Source organism: Aotus nancymaae, unplaced genomic scaffold, assembly GCF_030222135.1.
Source record: "Aotus nancymaae isolate 86718 unplaced genomic scaffold, 86718_ANA_hifiasm-v0.15.2.pri h1tg000014l, whole genome shotgun sequence".
Classification (NCBI taxonomy): Eukaryota; Metazoa; Chordata; class Mammalia; order Primates; family Aotidae; genus Aotus; species Aotus nancymaae.
Window position 1 is genome coordinate 71,939,330 of NW_026988425.1, and position 27,696 is coordinate 71,967,025.

Sequence of the window (27,696 nt, forward strand, 5' to 3'; positions counted from 1 at the left end):
TGGAATGGTTTTAATAGGATTGGCATTAGCTCTTCTTTGAATGTTTGGTAATATTTGGTGATGAATCCATTAGCTCCTAGGGTTTTCTTTGCTAGGAGACTTTTGTTATGGGTTCAGTCTCATTATTTGTCATTGGTTTATTCAGGTTTTCTTCATGGTTCAACCTTGGTAGGTTGTATGTGCCTAGGAATTTATCCATTTCTTCTAGATTTTCCAAATTATTGGCATATAGTTGCTTATAGTAGTTTCTAATGATCTTTTGAATATCTTTCCTTTTTCCTTTTTTTTTTTTTTGAGGCAGAATCTTGCTCTGTTATCCAGCCTGGAGTGCAGTGGTGCAATCTCAGCTCACTGGAACTTCCACCTCCTGGGTTCAAGGAATTCTTGCACCTCAGCCTCCCAAGTAGCTGGGATCATAGGCATGTACCACTGTGCCCAGCTAATTTTCATATTGTTTAATAGAGATGGGGTTTCATCATGTTGGTCAGGCTGATCTCAAACTCCTGGCTTTAAGTGATCATCCTGCCTCAGCCTCCCAAAGTGCTGGGATTACGGGAGTGAGTCACTGAACCTGGACTGAATTTTATTTATTTATTTATTTACTTTTTTCTTATTACATTTCTGTATTGTCCAAATTTTCTCCAAGAAGCCTTTGTTCCTTTTATAGTATTAGAAAACAATAAATTCTATTTAACCCCCACCCCATCTAATCAGCCATTAATCACTTGGCACAAATAGGTACTCAAATGTATACTTTATTACAGTATACATTTTTATTTATTGCAGTAATTTCAACTTGAAATTTCCAGAGATTCTTTTCAGGTGAATGAACAGAGAACTATGTCCACAGTAGATTCATGTAGAATTGCAACTGCCTTCTTTGATTGTGTTGTCTATTCTCAGGCAGTATCTAAGTTGAAATTACATGCTGACATACTTAAAATGATGTAGTGCATATTAATTTATTTCCTTTTGTATTTTCAATACATCTTTTTTTTACATGTAAAATGAGGGGTATGGATAATTGCCAAACTTTATCTTAGCTCTTCTTTTTTTTTTGTTGAGATGGAATCTCTGTCGCCCACGCTGGAGTGCAGTGGTGTTATCTCAGCTCACTGCAACCTCTGCCTTCCGGGCTCAGTATACTCTATTATCATTAGATTGTTAAACAATAAATTCATTAGAGGTAACTTGTGCAGTAGTATGTTTTGAATTCCTATGAACACTTTTTTTTTTCTGAGATGGAGTCTTGCTCAGGCTGGAGTGCAGTGGCGTGATACCGGCTCACTGCAACCTCCACCTCCTGGGTTCAAGTGATTCTCCTGTCTCAGTCTCCCGAGTAGCTGGGACTACAGGCACCCACCACCGTGCCTGGCTAATTTTTGTATTTTTAGAAGAGATGGGGTTTCACTATGTTGACCAGGATGGTCTCGATCTCTTGACCTTGTGATCTGCCTGCCTTGGCCTCCCAAAGTGCTGATTACAGGTGTGAGCCACCGTGTCTGGTCTCTATGAACACTTTAACTGAGGAACATACAGGAGAGTACACTTTGAAAGTCTATTGATGATGTGTAGAGGATTGCACTGCATAGCCAGAAATTGGTAAATCTAAATAGTTTTAATACTATAATCATCAAACTCATCCATAAAAAGCCTTAATCTTAGAAATATACCTCTGGTTATATTTGTAATAGCCAAAAAGTAAACAGTGCTAATGTCCATCACCTGATGAATGGATAAACAAAGTGCGGTATACTCGTATAATAGAATATTGGGCTGATAATATTTTTCGGTGGAGGGGGGCACTGTCCTATGCATTGTTAGGACATTTAGCAGCATCCTTGGTTTCCACTCATTAGATGTCAGTAGTAACTCTCTCCTCCAAGTCGTGATAGCCAAAAATGTCTCCAGACATTGCCAAATGTCCTGCAGATAAAATCACCTCCACTTGAATACCATTGATACAATAGTCCTTATATTCTTCACTGCCATTCACTTGCAGTTTAAAAAAAGCTTCCAGTTTTATTTAAGAATGTTCTTAATGAAGCAATGAAAATTACAAATTGTATTGTCTTGACTGTTAATACACATCTTCAAAAAATTCCGTATGAGAAAAAGAAGCGTTCATAAAGCACTTCTGCTGCATACTAAAGAACTCTCAAACACGCGGTTTCCTCTAAGCCCTTGTGCTTAGAGAAACAAGTGCTTTCTGTAAGCACTTGAGGGAATGGGTTGCAAGCTGAACTCACTGATTTTATCATGAAGCACCATTTTAATTAAAAGATCTATTGATAGACAAATTGGTTATTCAGATTTAGGTACTTGGAAAACATTTTCATGAGAATAAAAAACATCTTTAGTGATATCCATTAGAGCATAGGAGGAAAAAAAAGAAAAAAAAACCCATCTATTTGTTGACAGTGATATAACTCAACTTTCAAGCAAAAATAACAATTGTAAAAGTTCCATCATCATTGTGACTTTGATTGCTTCCAAATACTTAAAGATTCTGGGTGGGCATGATGGCTTACACCTGTAATCCTATCACTCTGGGAAGCCGAGGCCGGTGAATTACCTGAGGTCAGGATTTCAAGACCAGCCTGGCCAAGATGTTGAAATCCCATCTCTACTAAAAATATGAAAAAGTTAGCCGGACATGGTGGTGCATGCCTGTAGTCCCAGCTACTCTGGAGGCTAAGGCAGGAGAATTGCTTGAACCGGGAGACAGAGGTTACAGTGAGCCGAGATCCTGCCACCGTACTCCCGCTGGGTGACAGAGTGAGACTCTAAGAAACAACAACAACAACAACAACTTAAAGATGCTTCTTCTGATGAGATTGGAAGTGATATTAACAAAAGTGATGTGTTTGATAATGTAGGATAAAATGTGTTAACATTTGGAAGATCTGCATAACTCAGTGAACCAATATTTCTTTTTTTTTTTTTTTTTTTGAGACAGTTTCACTCTTGCCCAGGCTGGAGTGCAATGGTGTGATCACAGCTCACCGGGTTCAAGTGATTCTCCTGCCTGAGCCTCCTGAGTAGCTGGCATTACAGGCATATGCCACCACACCTGGCTAACTTGTACTTTTAATAGAGACAGGGCTTCTCCATGTTGGTAAGGCTGGTCTTGAACTGACCTCAAGTGATCCACCTGCCTCGGCCTCCCAAAGTGATGAGATTACCGGTGTGAGCCACTGCACCCGACCTGGTTTTAATTTTTATCTTAAATTTATTTTTAGTTTATTTTTAGAGATAGGGTCTCACTCTGCTGCCCAGGCTGGAGTGTGGTAGTAGAATCAGAGCTCACTGCAGCTTCAAACTTTTGGACTCCAGTAATCCTCCCTCTTCAACCTCCCTAGTAGCTAGGAGCAAGTTTGTTCAAACCTCAGCCCACAGGCTGCATGGCACAGCCCACAGGACAGCTTTGAATGCAGCCCAACACAAATTTGTAAACTTTCTTAAAACATTATATTTTCTTTCCAATTGTTTCTTCTAGCTTATCAGCTATTGTATTTTATGTGTGGCCCAAGACAATTCTTCTTCCCATGTGGCCTATGGAAGCCAAAAGATTAGACACCCCTGGCATAGGCACATACCACCATGCCTGGCTAAATTTTTAATTTTTTGTAGAGATGGGGTCTCATTATGTTGCCAGGCTGGTTTCCAATTCCTGGCCTCAAGCAGTCCTCCCTCCATGGCTTCTCAACATGCTGAGATTACAGGTGTGACCACTCCCAGCTCATTTGCCTGTTAATAGATATTCGTGTTCCAGGGTTTTTTTTTTTTTTTAGACAGGGTCTTGTTTTGTCACCCAGGTTTGAAGGCAGTGTGCAACCACAGCTCACTGCAGCTTCTACCTCCCAAGCTCACACGATTGGCCTTCAGCCTCCCTGGTAGCTGGGATTGCTATTTATTTTTAGTGGGGACAGGGTTTAGCCAGGTTGCCCAGGCTAGTCTCCAACTCCCAGCCTAAAGCAATCCTCCTGCCTTGGCCTCCCAAAGGTTTGGGATTATAGGCAATTACAAATACAGCTGCTATGAATATTTGCGTACAAGTTCTTCTGTGGACATGTGCTTTCATTTCTTTTGAGTAAATACCTAGGAATGGAATGGCTGAATCACATGCAAATAAATACTTGCTTACTCTTTAAGATACTTCCAAAGTGTTTTCTAATTTTATATTCCCACTGGTAGTGTATGAGTTTCAGTTGCTCTATGTTCTGACAAATTCTTGGTATGACTAGTCTTTTGGAATTAAATAGGTAGGGTATGTTGTTGAGGTCTTAATTCGTATTTTTCTCTTAATCTATACTTCTCTTATGACTAATGATGCTGCATATCTTTTCATGTCTTTGCTATCCATATATGGCTTCTTTGGTGAAATGTCTCTTCAAACCTTTTGCCCATTTGTTTTTTGGGTTATTATTGAAGTATGAGAGTTCAAAAAAATAGACATTCTGGATATAAATTCTTAACAGGGCTGGGCATGGTGGCTCCTGGCACTTTGGGAGGCTGAGGCAGGTGGACTGCTTGAGCCAAGGAATTTGAGACCAGCCTGGGAAACTTTGGGAAACTCCATCCTATATAACAAATATAATAATTAGCCAGGCATGGTGGTGCACACCTGTAGTCCCAGCTACTAAGGAAACTGAGGTGAGAGATCATTTGCACATGGGTGGTTGTGGTAGTAGTGAGGCGTGAGCATGCCACTATACTTCAGCTGTTTTGAGACACAGCCAAAAACCACCCCCCAACCACCTCCCCCAACAAATTCTTATCAGATATGTGATTTGCAAATAGTTGTTTTTCAGTTTTGGCTTGTTTTTCCATTCACTTAGCTCACTGCAGCCTGGGTTCAAGTGATCGTCTGCTTCAGCCTCTCGAGTAGCTGGGACTACAGGTGCATGCCACCATGCCTGCCTCAAATATTTCATGCTGTTGTAAATGGTATTTTAAATTTTGATTTCAGATTGTTCATTGCTAGTGTAATATAAATGCAATTGACATTTGTGTATTGATCTTATGACCTGAAGTCTTGGTCATTTATTTGATCTGACAGTTGTTTGTACATTTTGTGCCAGAGTTTTCAACATGTCACCTACAAATAAAACCAATTTTACTTCTTTTCTAATTTAAATGCTTCTTTTCCCCTTGCCTTATTGCACAGGCCAGAATCCCCAGTACAATATTGAACAAAAGTTGTCAGAGCAGAAATCCTTGCCTTGTTCCTGATCTTAAGGTGAAAGCACTGTTCTTTACCATTAAGTGTGATGTTTTTTATAGACACACTCTATCAAGTTGAGGAAGTTTCCTTGTAACCTTAAGAATGGATATTGGATTTTGACCAACGCATTTGCTGCATGTATTGAGATTATTAAATGGTTTTTCTTTTTTAGTCTGTAAATATGGTAAATTATATTGATTGATTTACCAATGCTGATTCAACCTTGCATTCCTAGGATAAGCCCCTGTTTGGCTATGCTGTACTATCTTTTTTATATACTGTGAAATAAAAATGACTAGAATTTGTGCATTTATGAGAGATATTGGTCCATAGTTTACTTAATATCTAGAGTTTGGGTATTAGTGTAATGCTGGCCCCATAGAATGAGCTGGGAAGTATTCCCTCCTCTTCAGTTTTCTGGAGGACTTTATCTAGAATTGGAATTATGTTTTCCTTATATATACCATGTTTTCCTTATATATATCACAATGGGATTAAATCAGAAATCATTAACAGGCAGCTATCCAGAAAATTCCTCCGTATTTGCAGACCAACACTTAAGGGTCAAAAAAAAAAAAAAAGAAAGAAATCAATGGGGAAATTACAAAGTATTTTGAAATGAAGGAAAATGAAAAGACAATATATCAAAATATGTGAGATGTAGCTAAAACAGTATAGAGGGACACTTATCCCACCAAATGCCTGTAGAAACAAGAGACATCTAAAATTAGTGATCATCAGTTTCTGAATTAAGAAACTAGAAAAACAAAACAATAAATTTAAAAATTAAAAAAATTAGTAGCAGAATAAACAATAAACATAAGAACCGAAATCAATGAAATAGACAGCAGAAAACCAGTAGAGAAAATCCAAGAAAGCAAAGACGGGCTTTGAGATTTGAGATCCGTAAAACCGAGAAGCCCCTCGCCAGATTGATCAGGAAAACAGATGACATACAAATTACCAATTTCAGAAATGGAGGGGTCAGATTTTATAGACATTAAATGGACAACAAAGGAGTACGGCTAACAGATTTGCATTATTAAACAATTTAGACATTTCCACAAACTATTAAAGCTCACTCAAGAGGAGGTATCAATAATATTGGTTGAATTAGTAATGCTAGCTATTACTACGGGCAGGGCGCTAAGTCCAGGCTTTAGAGAGAAAGAAAACATTTTTTTTTCACGTACAGCTGTTCTAGCTCTAATAAACGTTTTCTGTGGGTCCTTCGTGTGTTGGCAGAGTGACTCGTCCCCAGAGAAGCTTTTCTTTAACCAATGTTCCCCTACTCTTCTCCATCGGAGCGACATTAACCTTCAGCCGACTGCCTGCTCCCCTCTTCTAAATGTCCTCCCAACCCTTTCCCAGCTGGTGCTGGCAGCAGTTTAAGAAATCCACCTCCTTCCAACCCCGGCTGTCTTGCGCCTGCGCATTCAAGCTAAGCGCTCCTAGGAGGGGGCGAGGCGGCTACCGGAAGTGTGACCTCTCGCTCCCCGCTGGCTATTTTCATCCGGTGTCACGTCGATCTTCCGGGTGTCTTTGACAGGGCTTTCTACGCTGATTTTTCGGCGACTTTTTGGTCTTCCGCTTTTTGCCACCGCCCCCTACCTTCTATATCCTTGCGGTCCCTGCCTTTTCTTGTGTTGCTCCTCCCCTGGTAGCCGTGCCAGGGGTTAGATCGTAAGCCGGAGCCGGAGTTGGAGCTGGGCCTAGCTGTCCCACGGCCACCACTACCTCCTTTGGTTCGGGAGAAAGCTACCACCGAGTACGCCCAGGAGTTCCCGCTGGGGCCTTGGAGCTTCTGAGCGGGCTGTGGGGGTAGACCCTGCTTAGCCCTTCCCAGAGGACACCTGTGAGTTTAGGGGGTTTCGGAGAGGAACGCAACCCTGTAGGCCCAGGTCGGGGGCGGGGCGCAGGAAACTTTTCCGAAACTGTAGCGTTTTGTTTTGCGTGGGAGATTCCGGCAGTATCTCTTGGTTATTCCAGATTCATGGGCGGCCCCTGGGCTGCTGTACATTTTGAAGACTCTTAGGACCGCTTACTTTGCTTACTCTTTTTTTCTTCCTCGTGTGCTCCCCTCCAGGACCGAAAGAGGAAGATTGTCTTGGGACCCCTGAATGGTGTTTAAAAGGGTGGTGTAGAACTAAGGTAAATATCTGGATTAATTAAAAAATTTAAAAGGCATTTATTTTTTAAGTCTTAATTAAATGGCATGAAATTAAATTTCGCTTTATAGGAAAATGTACAGGTTAAGACTGTTAATTGTATACCTTTCTTGTTCAGCCTTTGTAGAAAGGCTCTTCGTTTCTCGAGGTGAGAACATGAAAGCTTATGTGTCTCACAGCTTATGGATTCTCTAAATTACTTATCTCTTTCAACTCTTTGTTTAAAATAGCAGTTATTTATCAGTAGGGTAACAGAAGAAACAAAGGGAAACTATAAAACACAAGCTAAATAATAGGTGTGCAGTGTATGCTTTTTTTGAGGAAAGAGATTGTTAACTGATCAACTAAATCGGTGTTTTTATAATTACAGGTAACATAGTACTTTTTAAAATGTCTTCATATTATATAATTCAGTACCACAAGGCTTCTAATGTGTACTGATTAACAGCCATAAGGCTATTAATTTATACCAATTAATAGCCATTAATAGTGACATTACTTTGTTGGTGTGAGTAGCCCTAATTATGTCAGTTCTGGAAATGTCCTGTAACAGATAGGCTCCATGTGAAACAGGCCATTTGTGAGTTAAGAAATGCCCATTTGGAGCCATGTGACTAGATTCTTTTTTTGAACACTTGGATGGAATTTAATTCTTAACCAAAAGGAATGTCCTGTTTAGAACCTGGAAGTGGTTTTCACAGTGGGTTAGCAGGATTTAGGAATTGGACTTTCTGTATTGTGGAGAAAAGAAGTGGGTTTGAGGGATCAAAGGTATTTGGACAAAATAGAGAGTATCTTGGTTTAGCCAGTACAGTTCTGGTTTTTATACTAGGTAGATTCTGCTTTCCAAAGAATACTGATGAAGGAATTATAATGTATAATCTTGAGTCTTCTCTGATTTGTTGGAGGAGAGGTCAAGTGGAGGACAGAGATTCCAGGTTACAAATTACAGGACCAAACACTTTATCCCTAGAAATTACTAGGAATTAATCTCTCTCTTCCCCCCTCCCTAGACAGAGTTTTGTTCTTGTTGCCCAGGCTGGAGTGCAGTGGGGCAATTTTGGCTCCCTGCAACCTCCGCCTCATGGATTCTAGCCATTCTCCTGCCTCAGCCTCATGAGTAGCTGGGATTACGGGTGCCCGCCACCATGCCCAGCTAATTTTTGTATTTTCAGTAGAGATGGGGTTTCGCCATGTTTGTCAGGCTGTTCTTGAACTCCTGACTTCAGGTGGTCCACCCGCCTCGGCCTCCATAAATGCTGGGATTACCGGCGTGTGCCACCGTGCCTGGCCTAATTTTTGTATTTGTTGTAGAGATCAGGTTTCACCATGTTCCCCAGGCTAGTGTCTAACTCCTGGGCTCAAACAATCTGCCTGCCTCAGTCTCCCAAAGTACTGGGATTACAGGTATGAGCAACTGCCCAGCCTAGGATTATTGTGTGTATTTTTACTAGGGGATTCCCTGGAATGCTGCTTAGTTCAAGATGTTTGTCCATTTCCTCTGAACAAGTTAGGGTGTACAGGTGAGGAGATATGATAGGATTTATTTTCTTTTTTAAAAATCTCTTTTAAAAAGACGTAAGAGCCTGCTAAAGAAAGTTGACAGACCCTTGTTTTCTGGAGGTTAACCTTGTCTCTGGTCCAAATTAGAGTCAGGCATTTGGGATGAGGTCTGATGATATTTCATAGAATTTTATCCACAGTCTGTTAAGAACCCTGGACTGGTGAGTCTTGTCATCTGTGGCCAACCTAGGAAATTTTCATCTTACGGAATTGAAAAAACAAGGAGCAATGTTTGTGAATGATTTATTAGTTTCTTCCCAGATTGTTCTTTTTCTCCCCTGTTGTCTCTTACAGTTTTTCCAGCCCTCTTAGCCACAATCCCCAAAGGCAATTTCTTCAATTCTTCTGGCTACATAGTGTTATTTTTCTCTGTTGTTTAAAAAAAAAAAAAGAAAAAAAAAGAAAGCTTCTGTAGTTAATTATTTTGATTTATATTTACTGAAAATAAGGATTTAGCACTTCGTGTACACTGTCATCCATATAAAAATTGTGATATGTGATATATAAACATAAATTCATAGTATAATGTGTCATAAATATACTAAATTTTATGTGGTAACTCATTTTTAAAAAAATCAGTATATTCAAAAATAAAAAAAATCAGTATATTCAATCTTAACATTATTGTAATAATCAGGCAGGTAACTGATGATATTGCCTTTTTTTTGTTTTGTTTTTGAGGCAGAGTCTTGCTCTGTCGCCAGGCTAGATTTCAGTGGTTCGATATCGGCTCACTGCAACCACTGCCTCCTGAGTTCAAACTATTCTCCTGCCTCAGCCTCCCGACTAGCTGGGTTTATAGGCGTGTACCACCACGCCAAGCTAATTTTTGTACTTTTAGTAGAGATGGGGTTTCACCATGTTGGCCAGGATGACCTTGATCTCTTGACCTTGTGATCCGTTCCCTTGGCCTCCCAAGGTGCTGGGATTACAGGCATGAGCCACTGGGCCCAGTCACTTCTTAATATTACCTATTGAGTGTTTTTTTCTTTGGTAATTTATTTTTAACTAGCTGCTTTTGTTTCTAAAATTATTTCTACTCTGTTAACAGAACTTTTCTCCATGGTCAAATACATTAGGTAATCTACCAGTTGATTTTTTTTTTTTCTTAGATATCTTCTTGAAGCCCTGCATCCTCCTATTCTAATTTGAACTGTTAGCTCCCCATCACTATCATCTTGGGGAATTTACTTTGTTTCTGCCCTACATCAGACTTCCCTTTTTCTAGATTCCAGGTTTTCTTTTTTTGATACCTTACTTGTCTAAACTGTTTCTAGTCTCCATTGCATTGATAGTGTAGCTAGGTATAGAATTACAGCCTGAGAACATTTCCCTCAGAACTTTGAAGTCATGAGTTCATGTCCTGTGCTATTGAGGACTCCAAAGCCATTTTGATTTCTTGCCCTTTATTTATAGCATTTTCTCCCTCTGGAATGTTTTATAAACTTCTTTTTTTTGTGTGTGATATTCTGAAACTTCACTATAATATACCTTGATGTGTATCTTTTTTATTGTACTTTGTACTCTCTAGGTCCTTTCAGTCTGGGGATTAATGTCTTTCAGTCTTTGACATTTTTTTTGTTTTATTTATTAGGTAATGTCCTCTGTATTTTCTCTGTTCTTCCTGGACTTCATGTTATAATGTTGGATCACATAGTTTAATACTCTTTTGTTTTCTGTTGTCTTGACTCCTTCCTGCCCCTTACAATTTTTCCTTTTTGTTCTAAACAATATGTTTCCTCAAAGTTATCTTTTAACTTCCTGCTGGATAGTTCTGCTTTCAATTTTATAATTTCCCAGAGCCTTTTTATTTTATTTTTTGAGTTAGAGTCTCGCCCTGTCACCCAGGCTGGAGTGCAGTGGCATGAACGTGGTTCATTGCAGCACTGACCTCCTGGACTCAAGTGATCTCCCGCCTAAGCCACCTGTGTAGCTGGGACCATAGGCACACACTACTGTGCCTGGCTAATTTTTTGATTTTTTTATAGAGACAGGGTCTCACTTTGTTGCCCAGGCTAGTCTTGAACTCCTGAGTTCAAGTAATCCTCCCACCTTGGTCTCCCAGCGTGCTGGGATTCTAGGTGTGAGCCACCGCACCTGGCCCCCAACCCCTTTTTTTTTTGAGTGTTCGTTTGTTCCTGACATTGTTTCTATTTATCACCAGGTTTTATTTTTCTTCTGGTGATCCATGGATGTCTATTTTAAGTGAGAATATCAGGAGTCTAATTAGAAACTCTAAAAGTGTGTGGGTAGGGCCTGTCAACTTGAGGCTTCATGTTAGGTTGATTAGGTAGCTAGCTTGACATTTTCTTGATGGACTCCCAAGTATTATTATGGTATAGGTTCTCTTGTTACTCTTTTTTCCCTGTAAAAGAGTTTTCTAATTGCTTGCTTTGAGAAATTGGGCTGAAGCCTATTTTTCTTTGTAGACTTTACCTGATACTCGTTTTCAGTTTATTACCCTATCCTACCCTTTGCAAGACTACAGCCTTAATATATCTGTCATGGCAAAGAATAAATGTCTACTCTCCTCCTTGGATCAGTGAAGGATTCTGATTGTTTTGTATAGTTTTTTCCTATTTCTGTGGAATAAAGCCCTCTTTGATCAGAAGTCTTTTGTATAACGTATGTAGACTTTGAGGGGAATCTCAGAATTTTATGAATTGTTAAGACAATATAAAATCCATTCCTTATTTGATCAGACCTTAAGATCCAAGTTCTAGGTATCAGGATGTCATATGATGGCTTATACCTTTGTTTAAATTAGATTGAGAATAAATGTAAGAATCTGTGGGATTTTATTAATGTCAGGTGATAACTTGATTTTCTAAAATATTTGTTGATATGAGGGTAAATGTATTAGGGACAGTTCATCAGAAAATTAGAAATATGCATATTTGCTATTTGAATAATGTTAATCTTAAGATTTAGAATTTATTAGTAGTTTTCTTTTGTTACCTACAGTGGCACTTAAGAGACCTATTTAACTTCGCAAATAAAATTTGTAACTTGATAACTGTTTTAAATTAGTGGATAATAGTTATTTAAGTGTTTGTATCTTAAGCTATAATAATTTAGTATTGTCTTTTAAAATTTTCCTAGGTAGAAGAATACATGTTCACTTCCAATGAACAAGAGCATGTTCCCAAACTCAATTTTGGGTCGCCCACCCTTCACTCCAAATCATCAACAACATAATAACTTCTTTAACCTATCACCAACTGTTTATTCACACCAGCAGCTTATAGATGCACAATTCAACTTTCAGAATGCAGAGTAAGTATGGTAATATTTTGGCCCCTGTTGTTGATAAATTTCATTTTCTGTTTGACATAACCCTTTTTTATGAAACTTTTGAAGTGGAGAATATATCATCACTTTTTTTTTTGAGCAGGGATGTATCTAATTTTATTTTCAGAAATTGGTTTTGTTTTTAAAGAAAAATATGTATATTATTACTCTTCTTTTCTTTGATTTTGATAGCTTGTCGAGAGCTGTGTCGTTACAGCAGTTGACATATGGAAATGTCAGTCCAATACAGACCTCAGCTTCCCCATTATTTCGAGGAAGGAAGTAAGTACTTCTTAATTATTTTAAAAGAATATTTTTGTGTTTCTGAAAACTCTGTAACAGTGTATCTTGAATTAATATTGTATGGACCCTATGTTGTTTTCTGGGACCTGTGCAATCAGATCAGTTATGGAATTTTAACATTTTTATGTGTTTAAAAATTTTAGGGGTTCTTTTGTTGATTTGTTCCTGCTTTATTATATCTTTGTTTCTGCCTTTCATCAGATCATCCTTTCCTAGATCCCAGGTTTTCTTTTTCTAGATCCCAGGTTTTCTTTTTCAAGAGTAAATTTAAATTTCTTCAGAAAACCACTTTTTTTTTGAGATGGAGTCTCTCAGTCTGTTGCCAGGCTGGAGTGCAGTGGCACAATCTCGACTCATTGCAACCTCTGCCTCCTGGGTTCAGGTGATTCTCCTGCCTCAGCCTCCCGAGTAGCTGGGACTATAGGCATGTGCCATCACGCCCAGCTAATATTTACATTTCTAGTAGAGACGGGGTTTTACCGTGTTGGGCAGATAGTCTCGATCTCTAACCTTGTGATCTGCCTGCCTCGGCCTCCCAAAGTGCTGGGATTATAAGCATGAGCCACTGCACTGGCTAGAAAACCACTTTTTTTTTTTTTGAGACGGAGTCTCGCTCTTGTTACCCAGGCTGGAGTGCAATGGCGTGATCTCAGCTCACCGCAACCTCCGCCTCCTGGGTTCAGGCAATTCTCTTGCCTCAGCCTCCTGAGTAGCTGGGATTACAGGCATGCGCCACCATGCCCAACTGATTTTTTGTATTTTTAGTAGAGATGGGGTTTCACCATGTTGACCAGGATGGTCTCGATCTCTTGACCTCGTGATCCACCCGCCTCGGTCTCCCAAAATGCTGGGATTACAGGCGTGAGCCACTGCGCCCAGCTGAAAACCACTTTTTAATTGATATTTTTTAATGAAATGAGATGGCCTTCTGTATTCATTTGCTGGGGTAGGGTTGCCATAACAACGTACCACACATTGGGTGGCTTACACAACATAAATTTATTTTCTCACAATTCTGGAGGCTAGATCAAGATCAAGATCAAGGTGTTGGCAGAGTTGGTTTCTTCTGAGGCTTCTTTTCTTGCCTTGTAGATGGCTGCTTTGTCACTGTGTCTTAATATGGTTGTTTCTCTGTGTTTTCCGTGTCCTCATCTCTTCTTTTAAGGACACCAGTCATATTAGATTAAGGTTCATCTTAAAGACTCCACTTTAACTTAGTTAACTTTTAAGAAGTCCTATCTCCAAATACAGTCATATTCTGAGGTAGTAGGGCTTAGGACTTCAACATTTGAATTTCTAGGTAGACACAATTATAACATTTTCTTTCTAGTAAACTTTGTTTTTCTTTTGATTTATCTACATCTTACACAGGTAAGGTTCCATGATAACAAATATTTGTAGTGAAAATTTCTGCATGACATAAAGCTTCCTATAGTCAAGTCAGGAGTCAATTTTAATCTATTTGATTAAAAGAAATTCATTTATTACAAAATATGACAGAATTTGAGAGGTGGTTATTAAAATAACATTTGGCAACATTTGAAAGATACCACTATTACTGAAAAACCTATATAAACATTCTATAACTTTTATGTCCCATAAAAAAATACTATTGGTGAGCAAGGTACTGTAAAAAAAATAATGACACTAGCTAGGAATTACTGATTGCTCACTATGTCGTAAGCATTATTCTAAGCCTTTACAAATAATGGTTTGATTAAATCACACAACACTGAGGTAGATACTTTTATCCCTCTTCTGTTGAGGAGAAAGTTGACTCACATAAAGGTTAAGTAACTAGTTACTCAGAAGTGGCATGGCTGGGATTTGAAATGTTATATGTCTCTGAGTCATAGGCTTATAAGCACTACAGGTTGTTCTTCAAAATTGTTGATAAAAGTTTTATAATAATTCTGATAGTATTGACTTTATTCAGATTTTATTCTTTAGAAATTGCCTTTATAGCCAATTTGTGAATCAAGAGTGAAAATAAGCTCCATTAATTTGTAGTTAAACATTGTACTTTTAGTAGAGATGGGATATATATATATCTCTCAAAATATATATATTTTTTGAGATAGAGTCTCGCTCTGTCACCCAGGCTGGAGTGTAGTGGCATGATCTCAGCTCATTGCAACCTCTACCTCCCAGGTTCAACCAGTTCCCTGCCTCAGCCTCCCGAGTAGCTGGGATTATAGATGCCTGCAACCACGCCCGGCTAATTTTTGTATTTTTAGTAGAAGGGTTTCACCATCTTGGCCAGGCTGGTCTTGAACTCCTGACCTTGTGATCCACCTGCCTCAGCCTCCCAAAGTGCTGGGATTACAGGCATGAGCCACCGTGCCCGGCCAAACATATTTTTCAAATTAAAATTGGCATTCTCATTAGAAGACATTCGGCATATATAGCGCTAAAGTACTTTTATGTTTAAAAGTAGTATTATAAATATGCTTTTATGCATTTAGCATTGTATACTTTACCTGTGAGTAGGGTCCACTTATTTTGCAGATCTGTCAAGAAGAGAGTAATTGACATAATCCCAAAGGAATGTTAAAAAAACTTTCTATGACCCATAGAATTTTCTGGCTTAAAAGGAATTGGACTATTTTCTGTGGCATAAAGTATTACCAAATGAACAACTTAATATATCAATGAAGTAAATGTTTTTTTCCCAACAAATATTTACTCTTTAATGATTTTTTCTTTATATTTTGCAAATATTTAAACCTCCAGAAAAATTTAAATAATAATATAGTGAATATCTGTATGTTTTTTTGCCTAGATTCATGAGTTAAAAATTTTACTACATTTGATTTCTCTTTTTCTTCCTGCCCACTTGCTTTTTTCCTGAACCATATAAAAGAAAGTTGTTGACATTTTATTTTACCTCAAAACATGTCAGCTTATTCCTCTTAAAAACAAGACTTTTCTCCTGTATAACCGAAATACATTAATTATGCCTGAGAAATTTAATATTAATACTATTCTCTGAGTTGCAGCTCATTTTCTAATTTCTTCAGTTGTCCAGTGTCTTTATAGCTTTATTAAAGAGTATCTCTTAATTTGGTGTTTCCTGCTGATGAACCAGAACACAGGTGTATTCCAAAAGCTCTTTTTTGTAACTAGCACTTAGCTCACTTAATTTTATCTTTCTTATGTTATAGTTTGAATCTTTTCTTCTTAGTAATTATATAAATAGAAATTTTTCTACAAAATTTTCACTACTGAGATAGTGAAACATTGGAGTGGTTCAAATACAGGAGACTAACCCCAATATATACATGTAATTTTTTCTTTCTGCATTGTTACTGTGTTTTTCTAAGGTGTTGAGAGGCATTTCTTGTGCTTAACATGAATATTTTTAAGATCCATATAAAACTAATAATGTACTTTTATTGAAAGAATTGTAATATTTTATTATCTCATGACATTTATATATTTTTAATTGCCTTTTATTTGTTATCAAAAAGTTATATCTTTAATCACTAAGGTATATTGCTTGTTTTCAGGAGATTAAGCGATGAAAAAAACCTTCCTCTTGATGGTAAACGGCAGCGTTTCCATTCACCCCACCAAGAGCCAACTGTAGTTAACCAGATAGTGCCTTTATCAGGTGAACGAAGATACTCAATGCCGCCATTGTTTCATACACATTATGTACCAGATACAGTCAGATGTGTTCCACCTTTTCGGGAAATACCATTTTTAGAACCTAGAGAAATCACACTGCCTGAGGCCAAAGATAAGGTAATAATAATGTAGATTTTAGTTTTGCCTTTTGGGAATTTAGTGTAAATAATGTATTAGAAGAATAAGAAGTATTTAGTATCCTGGATTAAATAGAACATGCCTTTTTTTTTTTCTTTTGCCATGTTTAAGGTAGTGCTATTCAGCCTAATTTTCTGTCTAAACATTACTTTGATTTTTGGTAGCGATTCTTTTATAGAAGTGCAGCCATCAGGAAATCAGATTTTCCCTGATTCGTGAAAATTTTATTAGAACTCAAACAGTTTAGAGAACTGTCTTGCTATATTACAAAAAATAAAGTTTTCATATAGTTATTGTAATACAGTGTTAGAACACATTTTATTTTGGGATAATTTGTGTTTATCATGAGGTTTTTGAATGTCAAAAATAGAGAATCCAGGAGTCACTGAGAAAAATAATACATTCAAAGTGATATAATCAAGAAACATTTATAAAAAACATTTCAAATAAGTGAAATGAAGCTATTTTAATAATAATAATTGGAAAATGACATGGTCAGCATTGGGAAACAATGAGTTATTTACCATCTAATACTAGAAACATATCTCTCCCCTCCCCCATATTTAGTGAAACCTAAAAAATCACCTTCTAGGTAATTGAGAGGGTTTATAATGTAAATATCTGCATTCTCTTGGGTTGTCTGTGGTTTACCCTTGCTGTTTTTGCATTTTAAAGTTGCCACACTCTTGAGAAATGAACATTTGTAGGCTAAGGAGAAGCACCCTGAAGAGAGTATAGCAACTTTGTTTTACTCATCTTTGGGTTCCTATGAACCAACATAGGTCTGAAGCATAGTAAGTGTACAGAAATGTTGGGTCAGAAAAGCAGCACTTGCTTCATTCCTTAGTTGTGCTGCTTTTTATTACTCTATTTCTTTTTGTTCTTTAGTTATTATTGTACCATAAAAATCACCCTTTTAAAGTGTACAATTCAGTGGTTTTAAAATATATTCCCAAAGTTGTGCAACTGTCATCACTATCTGATTCACAAACATTTTCATCACCCCCAAAAGAAACCTTGTACCCAAAGTTTATACACAAATATTCACAGCTGCACTATTAATAAGAGACAAAAAGTGGAAACAACCCATAAGTTCAACTGAGGACTGTATTAACATATTCTTGCAATTGAATATTATTCAGCTATAAAAATGGAAGTACTGATGTATGCTACAACATGGATGAACCTTGAAAACATGCTAAATGAAAAAAGCAAGACACAAAAGGCCACAGATTGAATGATACTTAAAATCAAGGGTAGGGAGTTGACATTCTAACTCTAGTACAGGGTAATCTGTAATCTCGTATGATTTGCCTCTGTAGAGTGTAAAGCATGTGGAGAGTTCAGTGTGAGATAAAGCGGGGCAGTGGTTTGAAGCTTTGAATGCACAGTAGAATGCTGTTGAAGGTTTTTAAGTAGAGAAATAGCACAGCCAGATTTGCATTTATAGAAAGTCCTTGTTGTCTAGTGAGTTTGGTTTAGAATGAAGTGGGCTTGGAAGATAGGGATCACCTTGAAGGCTGTTAGATTCATTGTGAAGATGGTTGATCCCCTTGAAGGCTGTTAAATTCATCCTAATGAGAGGCACTGAAGCTTTCAGTTAGAGTAGATGGTAGTGAAAAAGATGTGGGAGATAATGTATAAGGAAAATAGAGAGAATGTGTGGAATAATTGGGTATATAAGAGAGAGTGAGAGAGAGATGTGAATGACTCCAATGATTTGATTTTTTGCTATCAATAGAGATAAGGAACCTAGATTTGGGGTGTATAAGCTGATTGAGGAAATACTTGAGATATTTTGAACTATGAGAGAATCTACTATAAAACATTTGTGCTCCTGAGAAACCTCATGTTCTGCAAATTGCAACCTAAGTATATAGGACTATGGGAAATAGGGTTGGAATGGACTACTCAAAACCTAAACAATTTTGTAACCAGACACAATCAAGAATAATAATTAATGTCTTGGGAAATAAGTTGGACAGACCAGGCAGGCAGTTTGGCATGGTTAGATGCTGCTGCAGTGGATATTAGAAACGTACAAAATAGAGTTGAGATGCTGGCTTGTGTTGAGCATTGAGACAGGCAGCTAAAAATGGAGCTCTGAGTCAGTGAGGCTGCTGTTAAGGTAGAGACAAGAGGAAGTACACCGGCACAGAGCTGTCTGAGGCTAGGAGTATGCTTTCTTGAGCAGGAATGCTGAATGCAAATGCTTGTTTTTAGTTACGTTTGGTCTGTAAGGACTCCATACTGAGGGCTTTTTCTTTCTTGTGACAGTTATAATTCTACAATTACAGCTCCATGTACAAGTCACTTACAAACACAACTTCTGTGTTATATTGATACCATTCCCATTTAGTAGAAAAATGTCTTGTAACTGAATTGACAGTATATGTTTGGAGTTCAGAAGTAAGATCAAGGCTAGAGAGATGGATCCTGAAGCTATCTGAAACAAAAGTGATAGTTGAAACTCCTGGAGTAGATAGATAAGATTTTTGATTTATTTAGCATTCAAATATTTGTGAGTGCTAGGCTTGGGAGATACACTGTTGTGCTAAACATACATAGTCTCTACTATTTACGTACAGCATAGTGAGCGGGAGAGCTGTTAAACAATCATGCATAGGCCAGGTGTGGTGGCTCACGCCTGTAATCCCAGAACTTTGGGAGGCCGAGGTGGGTGGATTACCTGAGGTCAGGAGTTTGAGACCAGCCTGACCAATATGGTGAAACCCTGTCTCTCCTAAAAATACAAAAAAATTAGCTGGCCATGGTGGCGTGCACCTGTAGTCCCAGCAACTCAGGAGTCTGAGGCAGGAGAATTGCTTGAACTCAGGAGGTGGAGGTTGCTGTGAGCTGAGATCGCACCACTGCACTCCAGCCTGGGCAACAGAGTGGAACTCTGTCTCAGAAATAAAATAGTTTTTAAAAATGCAGGTTACAATTTTATATAAATGCTGTGCAGGAAATTACATAGTACTGAAAGACTGCATTCGGGAGTGTCGGGGAAAGCCTTCTAAAGGAGGCAGTATTTGAGTTGAGATCTGAAAGATGAATAAGTTAACTAGTTAGAGAGTAGTAGGGATGGAGAGACTGATTTAGAGAGAGGAAATAGCATGTTTGAGGGTCCTAATGCAAAAAGAAGAATGGAGTATACAAATAACTGAAAGGAGGCCAAGATGACTAGAGTATATAATGGTAGCTCTTGGTAGGTAACCTGAGCAAGTAGTATTGTAGTGATTTAGACAAATTTAAGAATAATCCACTTTATATATATGTTGTTGGAGGGGTTTTTGTTTTTGTTTTTTTTTGGATGGGGTCTTACTAAGTTGCCCAGGCTGGTCTTGAACTCCTTGGCTCAAGCCATCTTCCTGCCTCAGCTTCCTGAATACCTGATACTACAGGCATTTACCACTGTACCTGGCTTGGAATAGTTTTTTTAAACTAAAAATTAGGAAAAATGTACCCCAGAATTAAAGAATATTTTTGGAATGCCGTTATGCATGGTCAGCTTGGTATTACATATGCGATCTAAATTGTGTATGATTTTTAGCCAAGGGTATTTCATACTACTCATTCCTCCTCTCTGGTTTTTTTTTTTTTTTTTTTTTTTTTAAGAATTATAAGAACATTGAGCCATGTCCTGGAATATTTCTCTAAATTAAAGCACCAGAAATCTTGTTTCAGCATATATGTGCATTTCTCTTGTCTTGTCTGAACTCTCAATGTCTGTTCCTAGGATAAAGTAACACGATTTGATAATGTGAATCCCCAAGTTAATGGGTAGATGATGAGGAAAATTCTTTCACATAAAAACTCATTAAATCGAGAGAGATCCAAGATGGCTGATCACTAGCAGCTCGGGCTCGTAGCTCCCAGTGAAAGCACAGAGAACGAGAGGACGCCACACTTTCAGACGAATATTTGTTGCTCACGGACCAGGAGATTCCCAGCAGAGTAGCCCCATGTGTCGCCAGGGCGAGTCTTGTGACCGGTGCGGTGGTTTAGCTGGCGCCTTAGAGCGGCAGTTCTTGGTGCAGAGTCCGGAGATTCCCGGGCAGAAAAGCACCATCCATCTTAACACCGCTGTTTTGGCCGGCGCAGTGGTTTGCTCAGATTTCGGCGCTGGGAATCAACAAGTTGGACGTCTGCTCAGAGACCTAGTTAGAAAGTTGGTAACTACAACGACAACAGACGGATAAATATATAATGAAGGGAAGAAATCAGCGTAAAAAGGCAGAGAATACTTAAAATCAGAATGCCTCTTCCTCTACAGGGGATCGCAATTCCTCATCAGTAACGGAACAAGGCTTAATAGATTACGAGTGTGTTCCAATAACAGAAGCAGGTTTCAAAACGTGGGTTATAAGAAACTTCTATGAATTAAAAGAACTTGTTCTAACCCAATGCAAAGAGACTAAGAACCTTGAAAAAAGGTTTGATGAAATGCTAACAAGAATGGACAATTTAGAGAGGAATATAAGTGAATTGATGGAGCTGAAAAACACAACACGAGAACTTCGCGAAGTATGCACAAGTTTAAACAGTCGAATTGATCAAGTAGAAGAAAGAATATCAGAAGTCGAGAACCAGCTCAGTGAAACGAAACGAGAAGACAAGATTGGAGAAAAAAGGATGAAAAGGAATGAGCAAAGTCTCCAGGAAATATGGGACTATGTGAAAAGACCTAATTTACGTTTGATAGGTGTACCTGAATGTGACGAAGAGAATGAATCCAAGTTGGAAAATACTCTTCAGGATATCATTCAGGAAAACTTTCCCAACCTGGCAAGGCAGGGTAATATTCAACTCCAGGTAATACAGAGAACACCACAAAGATATTCTTCAAGAAGACGAACCCCAAGGCACGTAATTGCCAGATTTATTAGGGTTGAAATGAAGGAGAAAATACTAAGGGCAGCCAGAGAGAAAGGTCAGGTTACCCATAAAGGGAAACCTATCAGACTTACAGCAGATCTCTCAGCAGAAACCCTACAAGCCAGAAAAGAGTGGGGACCAATATTTAACATCCTTAAAGAAAAGAACTTTCAACCCAGAATTTCCTATCCAGCCAAACTAAGCTTTATAATCGAAGGAAAAATTAAATCCTTTGCGAACAAACAAGTACTTAGAGAGTTCACCACCACCAGGCCTGCTTTACAAGAACTTCTGAAAGAAGCACTATACATATAAAGGAACAACCAATATCAGCCTTTCCAAAAATATATCAAAAAGAAAAGAACATTAACACAACGAAAAATTTACACTAACTAATGGGCAAAACAGCCAGCTGGCATCAAATGCTAGTATTAAAGTTATATATATTCTAATCGGATAAAAAGCCAAAACCCATAGGTATGCTGCATCCAGACCCATCTCGCATGCAATGATACACAAAGACTCAAAACAAAGAGAAGGAGGAAGATTTATCAACCAATCAGAGAGTAAAAATAAACAAATAAATAAAAAGCAGGAGATGCAATTCTTGCCTCTGATAAAGTAGACTTTAAAGCAACAAAGAGCAAAAGAGGCAAAGAAGGACATTACATAATGGCAAAAGGATCAATGTAACAAGAAGAGCTAACGATTTTATAGATCAACGAGATAGAATATTAACAAGGACATCCAGGACTTGAACTCAGATCTGGAACAAGTAAACTTAATAAACATTTATAGAACTCTCCACTTCAAATACACAAAACATACATTACCACCTCACACCTATTCCGTAAGTGACTACATAATTGGAAGTAAATCACTCCTCAGTAATGGCATAGCATTTCATAGGTTTAAATGAAATATTGGTTGGCTGCTCGTTTGTTATTTTCTTCCCTTATTCCTTCCTGTTTACATCAAGTATAATTATTGGTATAAAAGAGATTTTCAATACCCATTACTAAACTGCATTCTAGCCTGGGCAAGAAAGCAATACTCCTATTCTCTCTCTCTCTCTTTCTTTTCCTTTTTCCTCCTCTTCTTTATTCTTTTTCTTTCTTTCTTTCTTTCAAAAAAAAAAAAAAAACTCATTAAATCTCTGTTATAGTAGTCCTTGGGAAAGAAAAAGTGTTTCCATGCATGTAAAAAATGGAGAGGAACAAGATACAGAATTTCATATTTTCCAAGTCATTGTAAATTTTTTCACTTGGGCATTATAAAGAAATTTGTTTATTTTGCCATTCAACAAATAGCACCTACTGTGACTTCTAGGATTATGTCGATCTGATCTGCCTAACTGATTCTCTAGATCAGGGGTTGATGGAAAGGCCAGATAGAAAATATTTTAGGCATGTAGGCTGTGTAAGTCCTCAGTTGCATAATCTTTTTTCTTTCCTTTTCTTTTTAACAATGCTTAAAAGTAGAAATTATTTAGCTTGCTGCCCATACTTGGCCTAAATAGTTTGCCAACCCTTGCTCTAGGTCAATACAACTTAATCCTTCAAGTATCATTTAAAATTTTATGTTGGCCACTTTTACTGGAGATCTTTTTCACATTTATTACAAACTTGAACACCTTTCTTTTTAACTTATTATGGAAAATATCAAACAATATACCAAAGTAGAGATAAGTACTATAAATCCTAATGTTGTCCACTTTAACAATTGCCAACATAGACCATAACAATTAACAACATATGACTAACCTTATTTCACCTTTATCTCCCTCCCTCATTAGTTTGAATCAGATTCCAGTTATTATTTTATTTGTAAATATTTCAGTATTCTGTTCTGTTGGTCTTCGTTTATCCTTTGGCCAGGGCCATACTATATTGATTACTATAGCATTATATTAAGTAGAGAAGTCAGGTAGGGTAAATTCCAACTTTTTTCTTGGCTATTCTTGGACTTTTGCCTTTCTAAATAAAATTTAAAATTCTTTTGTCAGTTTCCAGAAAGAGGCCTTCTGGACTTTTGATTTCTTTTTCATTTTTTGTGAAGAAATTATATCAAATGGGCTTTTGATTTTGATTCTGTTAAATCTAAAGGTCAATTCTGGCAAAATTGACGTCTTTAACAATAGTCTTTTGATCCATGAATGTGGTATATTTCATCTCTCCCTTTATTTAGGTCTTTAGGTTCTCTCAGTATTTTCTAGTTTTCCGTATATAAATCTCTCACATCTCTTGGTACGTAGATTTCTAAATATTTCATGCTTTTTGCTGCTATTGTGAAGTTTTTAAAAAGTAAGTTTCCAGTTGTTTGTTGCTAGTATATATGCTTTAAATAGTGAATTATCTTTTTTAGAAAATTAAAATATGAGAGAAAAAGCATTGTTTTCTTGTATTATGTTAAAAATTATATTAGTTTTGTTGACACATTCTCCTGGTATGCTTTACTGTCTGTAGAAATGTTACTCTGCAGCCTGGGCAAAATAGTGAGACCTTGTGTCTCAAGAAAAAAAATTAACCAGATGTGGTACTGCACACCTGTAGTCCCAGCTACTTGGGGGGCTGAGATGGGAGGTCAAGACAGCAGTGAGCTGCGATTGTGCCATTGCGCTCTAGTCTGGGCAACACAGTGAGACCATGTCTCAAAAAAAAAAAAGTTGCTCGGCCGGGCGCGGTGGCTCAAGCCTGTAATCCCAGCACTTTGGGAGGCCGAGGCGGGTGGATCACGAGGTCAAGAGATCGAGACCATCTTGGTCAACATGGTGAAACCCCATCTCTACTAATACAAAAAATTAGCTGGGCACGGTGGCGCGTGCCTGTAATCCCAGCTACTCAGGAGGCTGAGGCAGGAGAATTGCCTGAACCCAGGAGGCGGAGATTGCGGTGAGCCGAGATCGCGCCATTGCGCTCCAGCCTGGGTATCAAGAGCGAAACTCCGTCTCAAAAAAAAAAAAAAAAAAAGTTGCTCAATTTATTCTCATTTTTTCTTACAAATACTTTGTATGGGAATTGATTAGAATACTTTCAGGCATTATTTCTTTGAATTTTTTTTCTGTCCTCTCCCATTCTTACCTCTTTTGAGATTCCAGTTCTCTTTTCCTGTTAGTTGTCTTTGAGATGGCTTTTTCTGTACTACTTTTATTTCAGTGTTTTTGAGACAAGTTCTCCCTCTGTTGCCCAGACTGGAGTGCAGTGCACGATCTTGGCTCACTGCAACTTTGCCTCCCAGGTTCGAGTGATTCTCCTGCCTCAGCCTCCGGAGTTGCTGGGATTACAGGCATGCACCATCACGCCTGGCTAATTTTGTATTTTTAATTGAGACAGGGTTTCTCCATGTTGGTCAGGCTGGTCTCGAACTCCTTACCTCAGGTGATCATCTGCCTGCCTTGGCCTCCCAAAGTGCTGGAATTACAGGTGTGAGCCATTGCACCTGGCCTGATTTTTAAATTTTTTGTAGAAATGAGATTTCGCCATGTTGTCAAGGCTTGTCTCGGATTCCTGCGCTTAAGTGATGCGCCTGCCTTGGCCTCCCAAAGTGCTGGATTCTAGGAGTGCCCAGCCGCCATGCCCAACTGTGTGCTACTTTTATATGGAGAGGGTTGGGCAGGCTAGCTTTGTGGCTGTAGGACTTCTCCTCTTCTGTTCTTTTTTTTTTTTTGAGACAGAGTCTCGCTCAGTTGCCCAGGCAGAAGTGCAGTGGCACGATCTCAGCTCACTGTAACTTCTGCCTCCCAGGTTCAAGCAATTCTGTCGTTTCAGCCTCCCAAGTAGCTGGTACTACAGGTGCTGCCGTCACGCCGGCTAATTTTTCATATTTTTAGTAGAGATGGGGTTTCACCGTTAGCCAAGATGATCTCGATTTCCTGACCTTGTGATCTGCCCACCTCAGCCTGTCAAAATCTTGGGAATACAGGCCTGAGCCACTGTGCCTAGCTCTCTACTGTTCTTATGTAGTATTCAGAAATATAATTTCTGTGTGCCTTTACTTCTTTCCTTTCCTACTTTTTTCTAGAACAGAATTTTTTACCTTCTGTGTTATTGGCATTTTGTTCTCTGCATCTTAGGATGTTCAGTGGCATCCTGGCCTCTACCTACTAGATGCCAGGGACCTTCCACCTGCTCTGCCTGGTCCTGTTAGGATAACCAGAAATGTTTTCATAGTCAATACGTCCACTGAGAGTCAGAATCATTTTACACCTTCCTTTTCTCCTGATGGCTCTGTACTGCCCAGTTTAGGTTTCTCTTCCTGGCAGTTTCTGCTGTTGCTTTTTCTTGGAAGGGAATCTCCTTTGGTTTCGAGGCCTCTGATCTTTCTGTGGTCCTCTTGCATTTTCCTGTGAATTGTAGCCTATGAAGCTCCTTGCCTATTTTGGTACAACCAAAATGACTGAAAATACAAGATTGAAAATACGAGATTGAAAATACAAGAGCAAGACTGAAAAACTGGTAGAGGTGTTTGTGTCCTTAAAGTGACCATTGATGTGGGCTGCTTAGTTTGGTAGGTGAGGGGGAGAAGGTAGTACCTATAAGCAATTTGATTTCTGCATGTTCTGCTTTTAAGATTGTTTCAAGTCCCATTGCCTTTTATCTTACTGTGTCTGATACCATGTGAATCTTGCTGCTGTTGGTATTTGGCCCCACTCCTTATATTTGAGGTTCATGACGGATACTCAGTCAGTTAATTATGTTTATTTTTTGGCCACATTTTGGTTTGGTTTGATCTCTTTGATTTATTCTCCTAGTTGCTTTGTCTTTTGTGGGGTGGGTATTCAGAGATTTTTTAAAAAGTTATGCTTCTTTCATTGCCAAGTTGCCCAGAATACCTCTGCCTTCTTAAAATGAGGATTCTAAATATGTAAAAGACAACATTTTACATGATGGATGATACTTTTGCCTCGTTATAAGCTATAAAGAAGTCCTAGAGAGGGAGAGATTGAAAATACAAGAGCAAGACTGAAAAACTGGTAGAGGTGTTTGTGCCCTTAAGGTGACCAGAGGGTTTGAATACAAAATTATTAGTAGAGACATTAGCTGTGAATAGGGAAAAGGGCATTTTTTTTTCCAGTTATGTTGGTTTTTAGGTCTGTGGTTAAGAGGCTGAGGAATATCACATTTGGTATTCTGAATTTTCTTAGTAAACTTTAACTTTATCTGCTAGAGAAATGGAGGTAAGTTTAGAGGGCTTGAAGAGGGTAGTAAACATTTTGGAATGGTATAAGCAATATCTAACCAAAGACTTGGAAGTAATTGCTAAGTGATGCTAAGAGCCAACCTACGACTATAAATTTGAATTTGTAACTCCAATTTTGTGATTTTTAATTTTTTTTTTTCAGTTTTGTCTCTAAGCAACTTAGATGTAAGAGCAGAGAAGGGCTGTGTGTGTGTGTGTATGTATATGTGTGTGTGTGTGTGTGTGTGTGTGTGTTTTGTTGTTGTTTTTTTTTTTTTTGCTCTGTGCTGGAGTGCAGTGGTGTGATCTCAGCTCACCGCAATCTCCACCTTCCGGGTCCCAGTTCAAGCAATTCTTCTGCCTCAGCCTCCTGAAAAGCTGGGATTACAGGAGCGTGCCACCATGCCCAGTCAATTTTTGTATTTTTAGTAGAGATGGGATTTCACCATGTTGGCCAGGCTGGTCTTGAACTCCTGATCTCGTGATCTGCTTGCCTTGGCCTCCCAAAGTGTTGAGATTACAGGTGTGAGCCACTGCGACCAGCCTGAAGGTGGCTTTTTTATATTGACCCAAGATTAGGGTTTTGTAGGACAAGTATTAGAACATGACAAGGAGATGATGTTAAGTCAGGATAAGGGAGTGGTTCAAAAGATGCACTGTGTGGTATAGACTGCATAGGGAAAGAACACCATTTAGGTGCTGATGGCTTGGGAGAAAAGGGAGGATTCTAGGGAATCTAGATCTCTTGTGGTTATGAGTAGGTATGAGGGGAGTGAGAAAGTATGAATTGGATAGGAGATTGAAGCCAAGATAGTGTATTGAAATTTTAAATTTCATGGCTAGAGTAGTTCCAGTTTATTGTGAAGACCACATTATAGGAGTGTACACTGATGAAGAATATTGGAGGAAATGAAAGTCCAGAAACGGAGTATGTTGTGAAATGTAGCCCATTTCAGATAGGGAGATCACCAATGTTGATGGCAAGAGTTGGGCTGGAGGGAAAAGTCTGAACCAGATCAAGTAGATAAAAGGGTGGTAAGGCCAGGTGTGATGGCTCACACCTGTAATCCCAGTACTTTGGGAAGCTGAGGCAGGCAGATCACTTGAGGTCAGGAGTTTGAGAGCAGCCTGGCCAACATGGCAAAACTCTGTCTCTACAAAAATTGAAAAATTAGTTGGCTGTGGTGGCACATGCCTGTATTCGTACCTACATGGGAGGCCGAGGCAGGAGAATTGCTTGAACCCAGGAGGCTGAGGTTGCAGTGAGCCAAGATTGCACCACTGCATTCCAGCCTGGGCAACAGAGTGAGACTCCCTCTC

The 27,696-nt window shown here is 38.6% G+C and overlaps 1 protein-coding gene across 12 annotated transcripts in view; it reads left to right on the forward strand.

Annotated features, from left to right (window-relative positions):
* Window positions 1-27,696, forward strand: part of TENT2 (terminal nucleotidyltransferase 2) — a 78,630-nt gene that overhangs the window by 5,426 nt on the left and 45,508 nt on the right. For 11 of the 12 annotated variants that reach the window (XR_010342605.1, XM_064376077.1, XM_021673225.2 and 8 more), the window contains exons 1-5: window positions 6,753-7,082; window positions 7,314-7,378; window positions 12,061-12,234; window positions 12,442-12,531; window positions 16,062-16,299. Coding sequence is in view for 11 of the 12 variants with exons in the window: in XM_064376077.1 (XP_064232147.1) it covers window positions 12,086-12,234; window positions 12,442-12,531; window positions 16,062-16,299 (477 nt within the window). In the remaining variant the exon portion in view is untranslated. Of the gene's footprint in view, window positions 1-6,752; window positions 7,083-7,313; window positions 7,379-12,060; window positions 12,235-12,441; window positions 12,532-16,061; window positions 16,300-27,696 lie in introns of those variants that run through there. The other variant, XM_064376078.1, reaches the window with a different exon arrangement.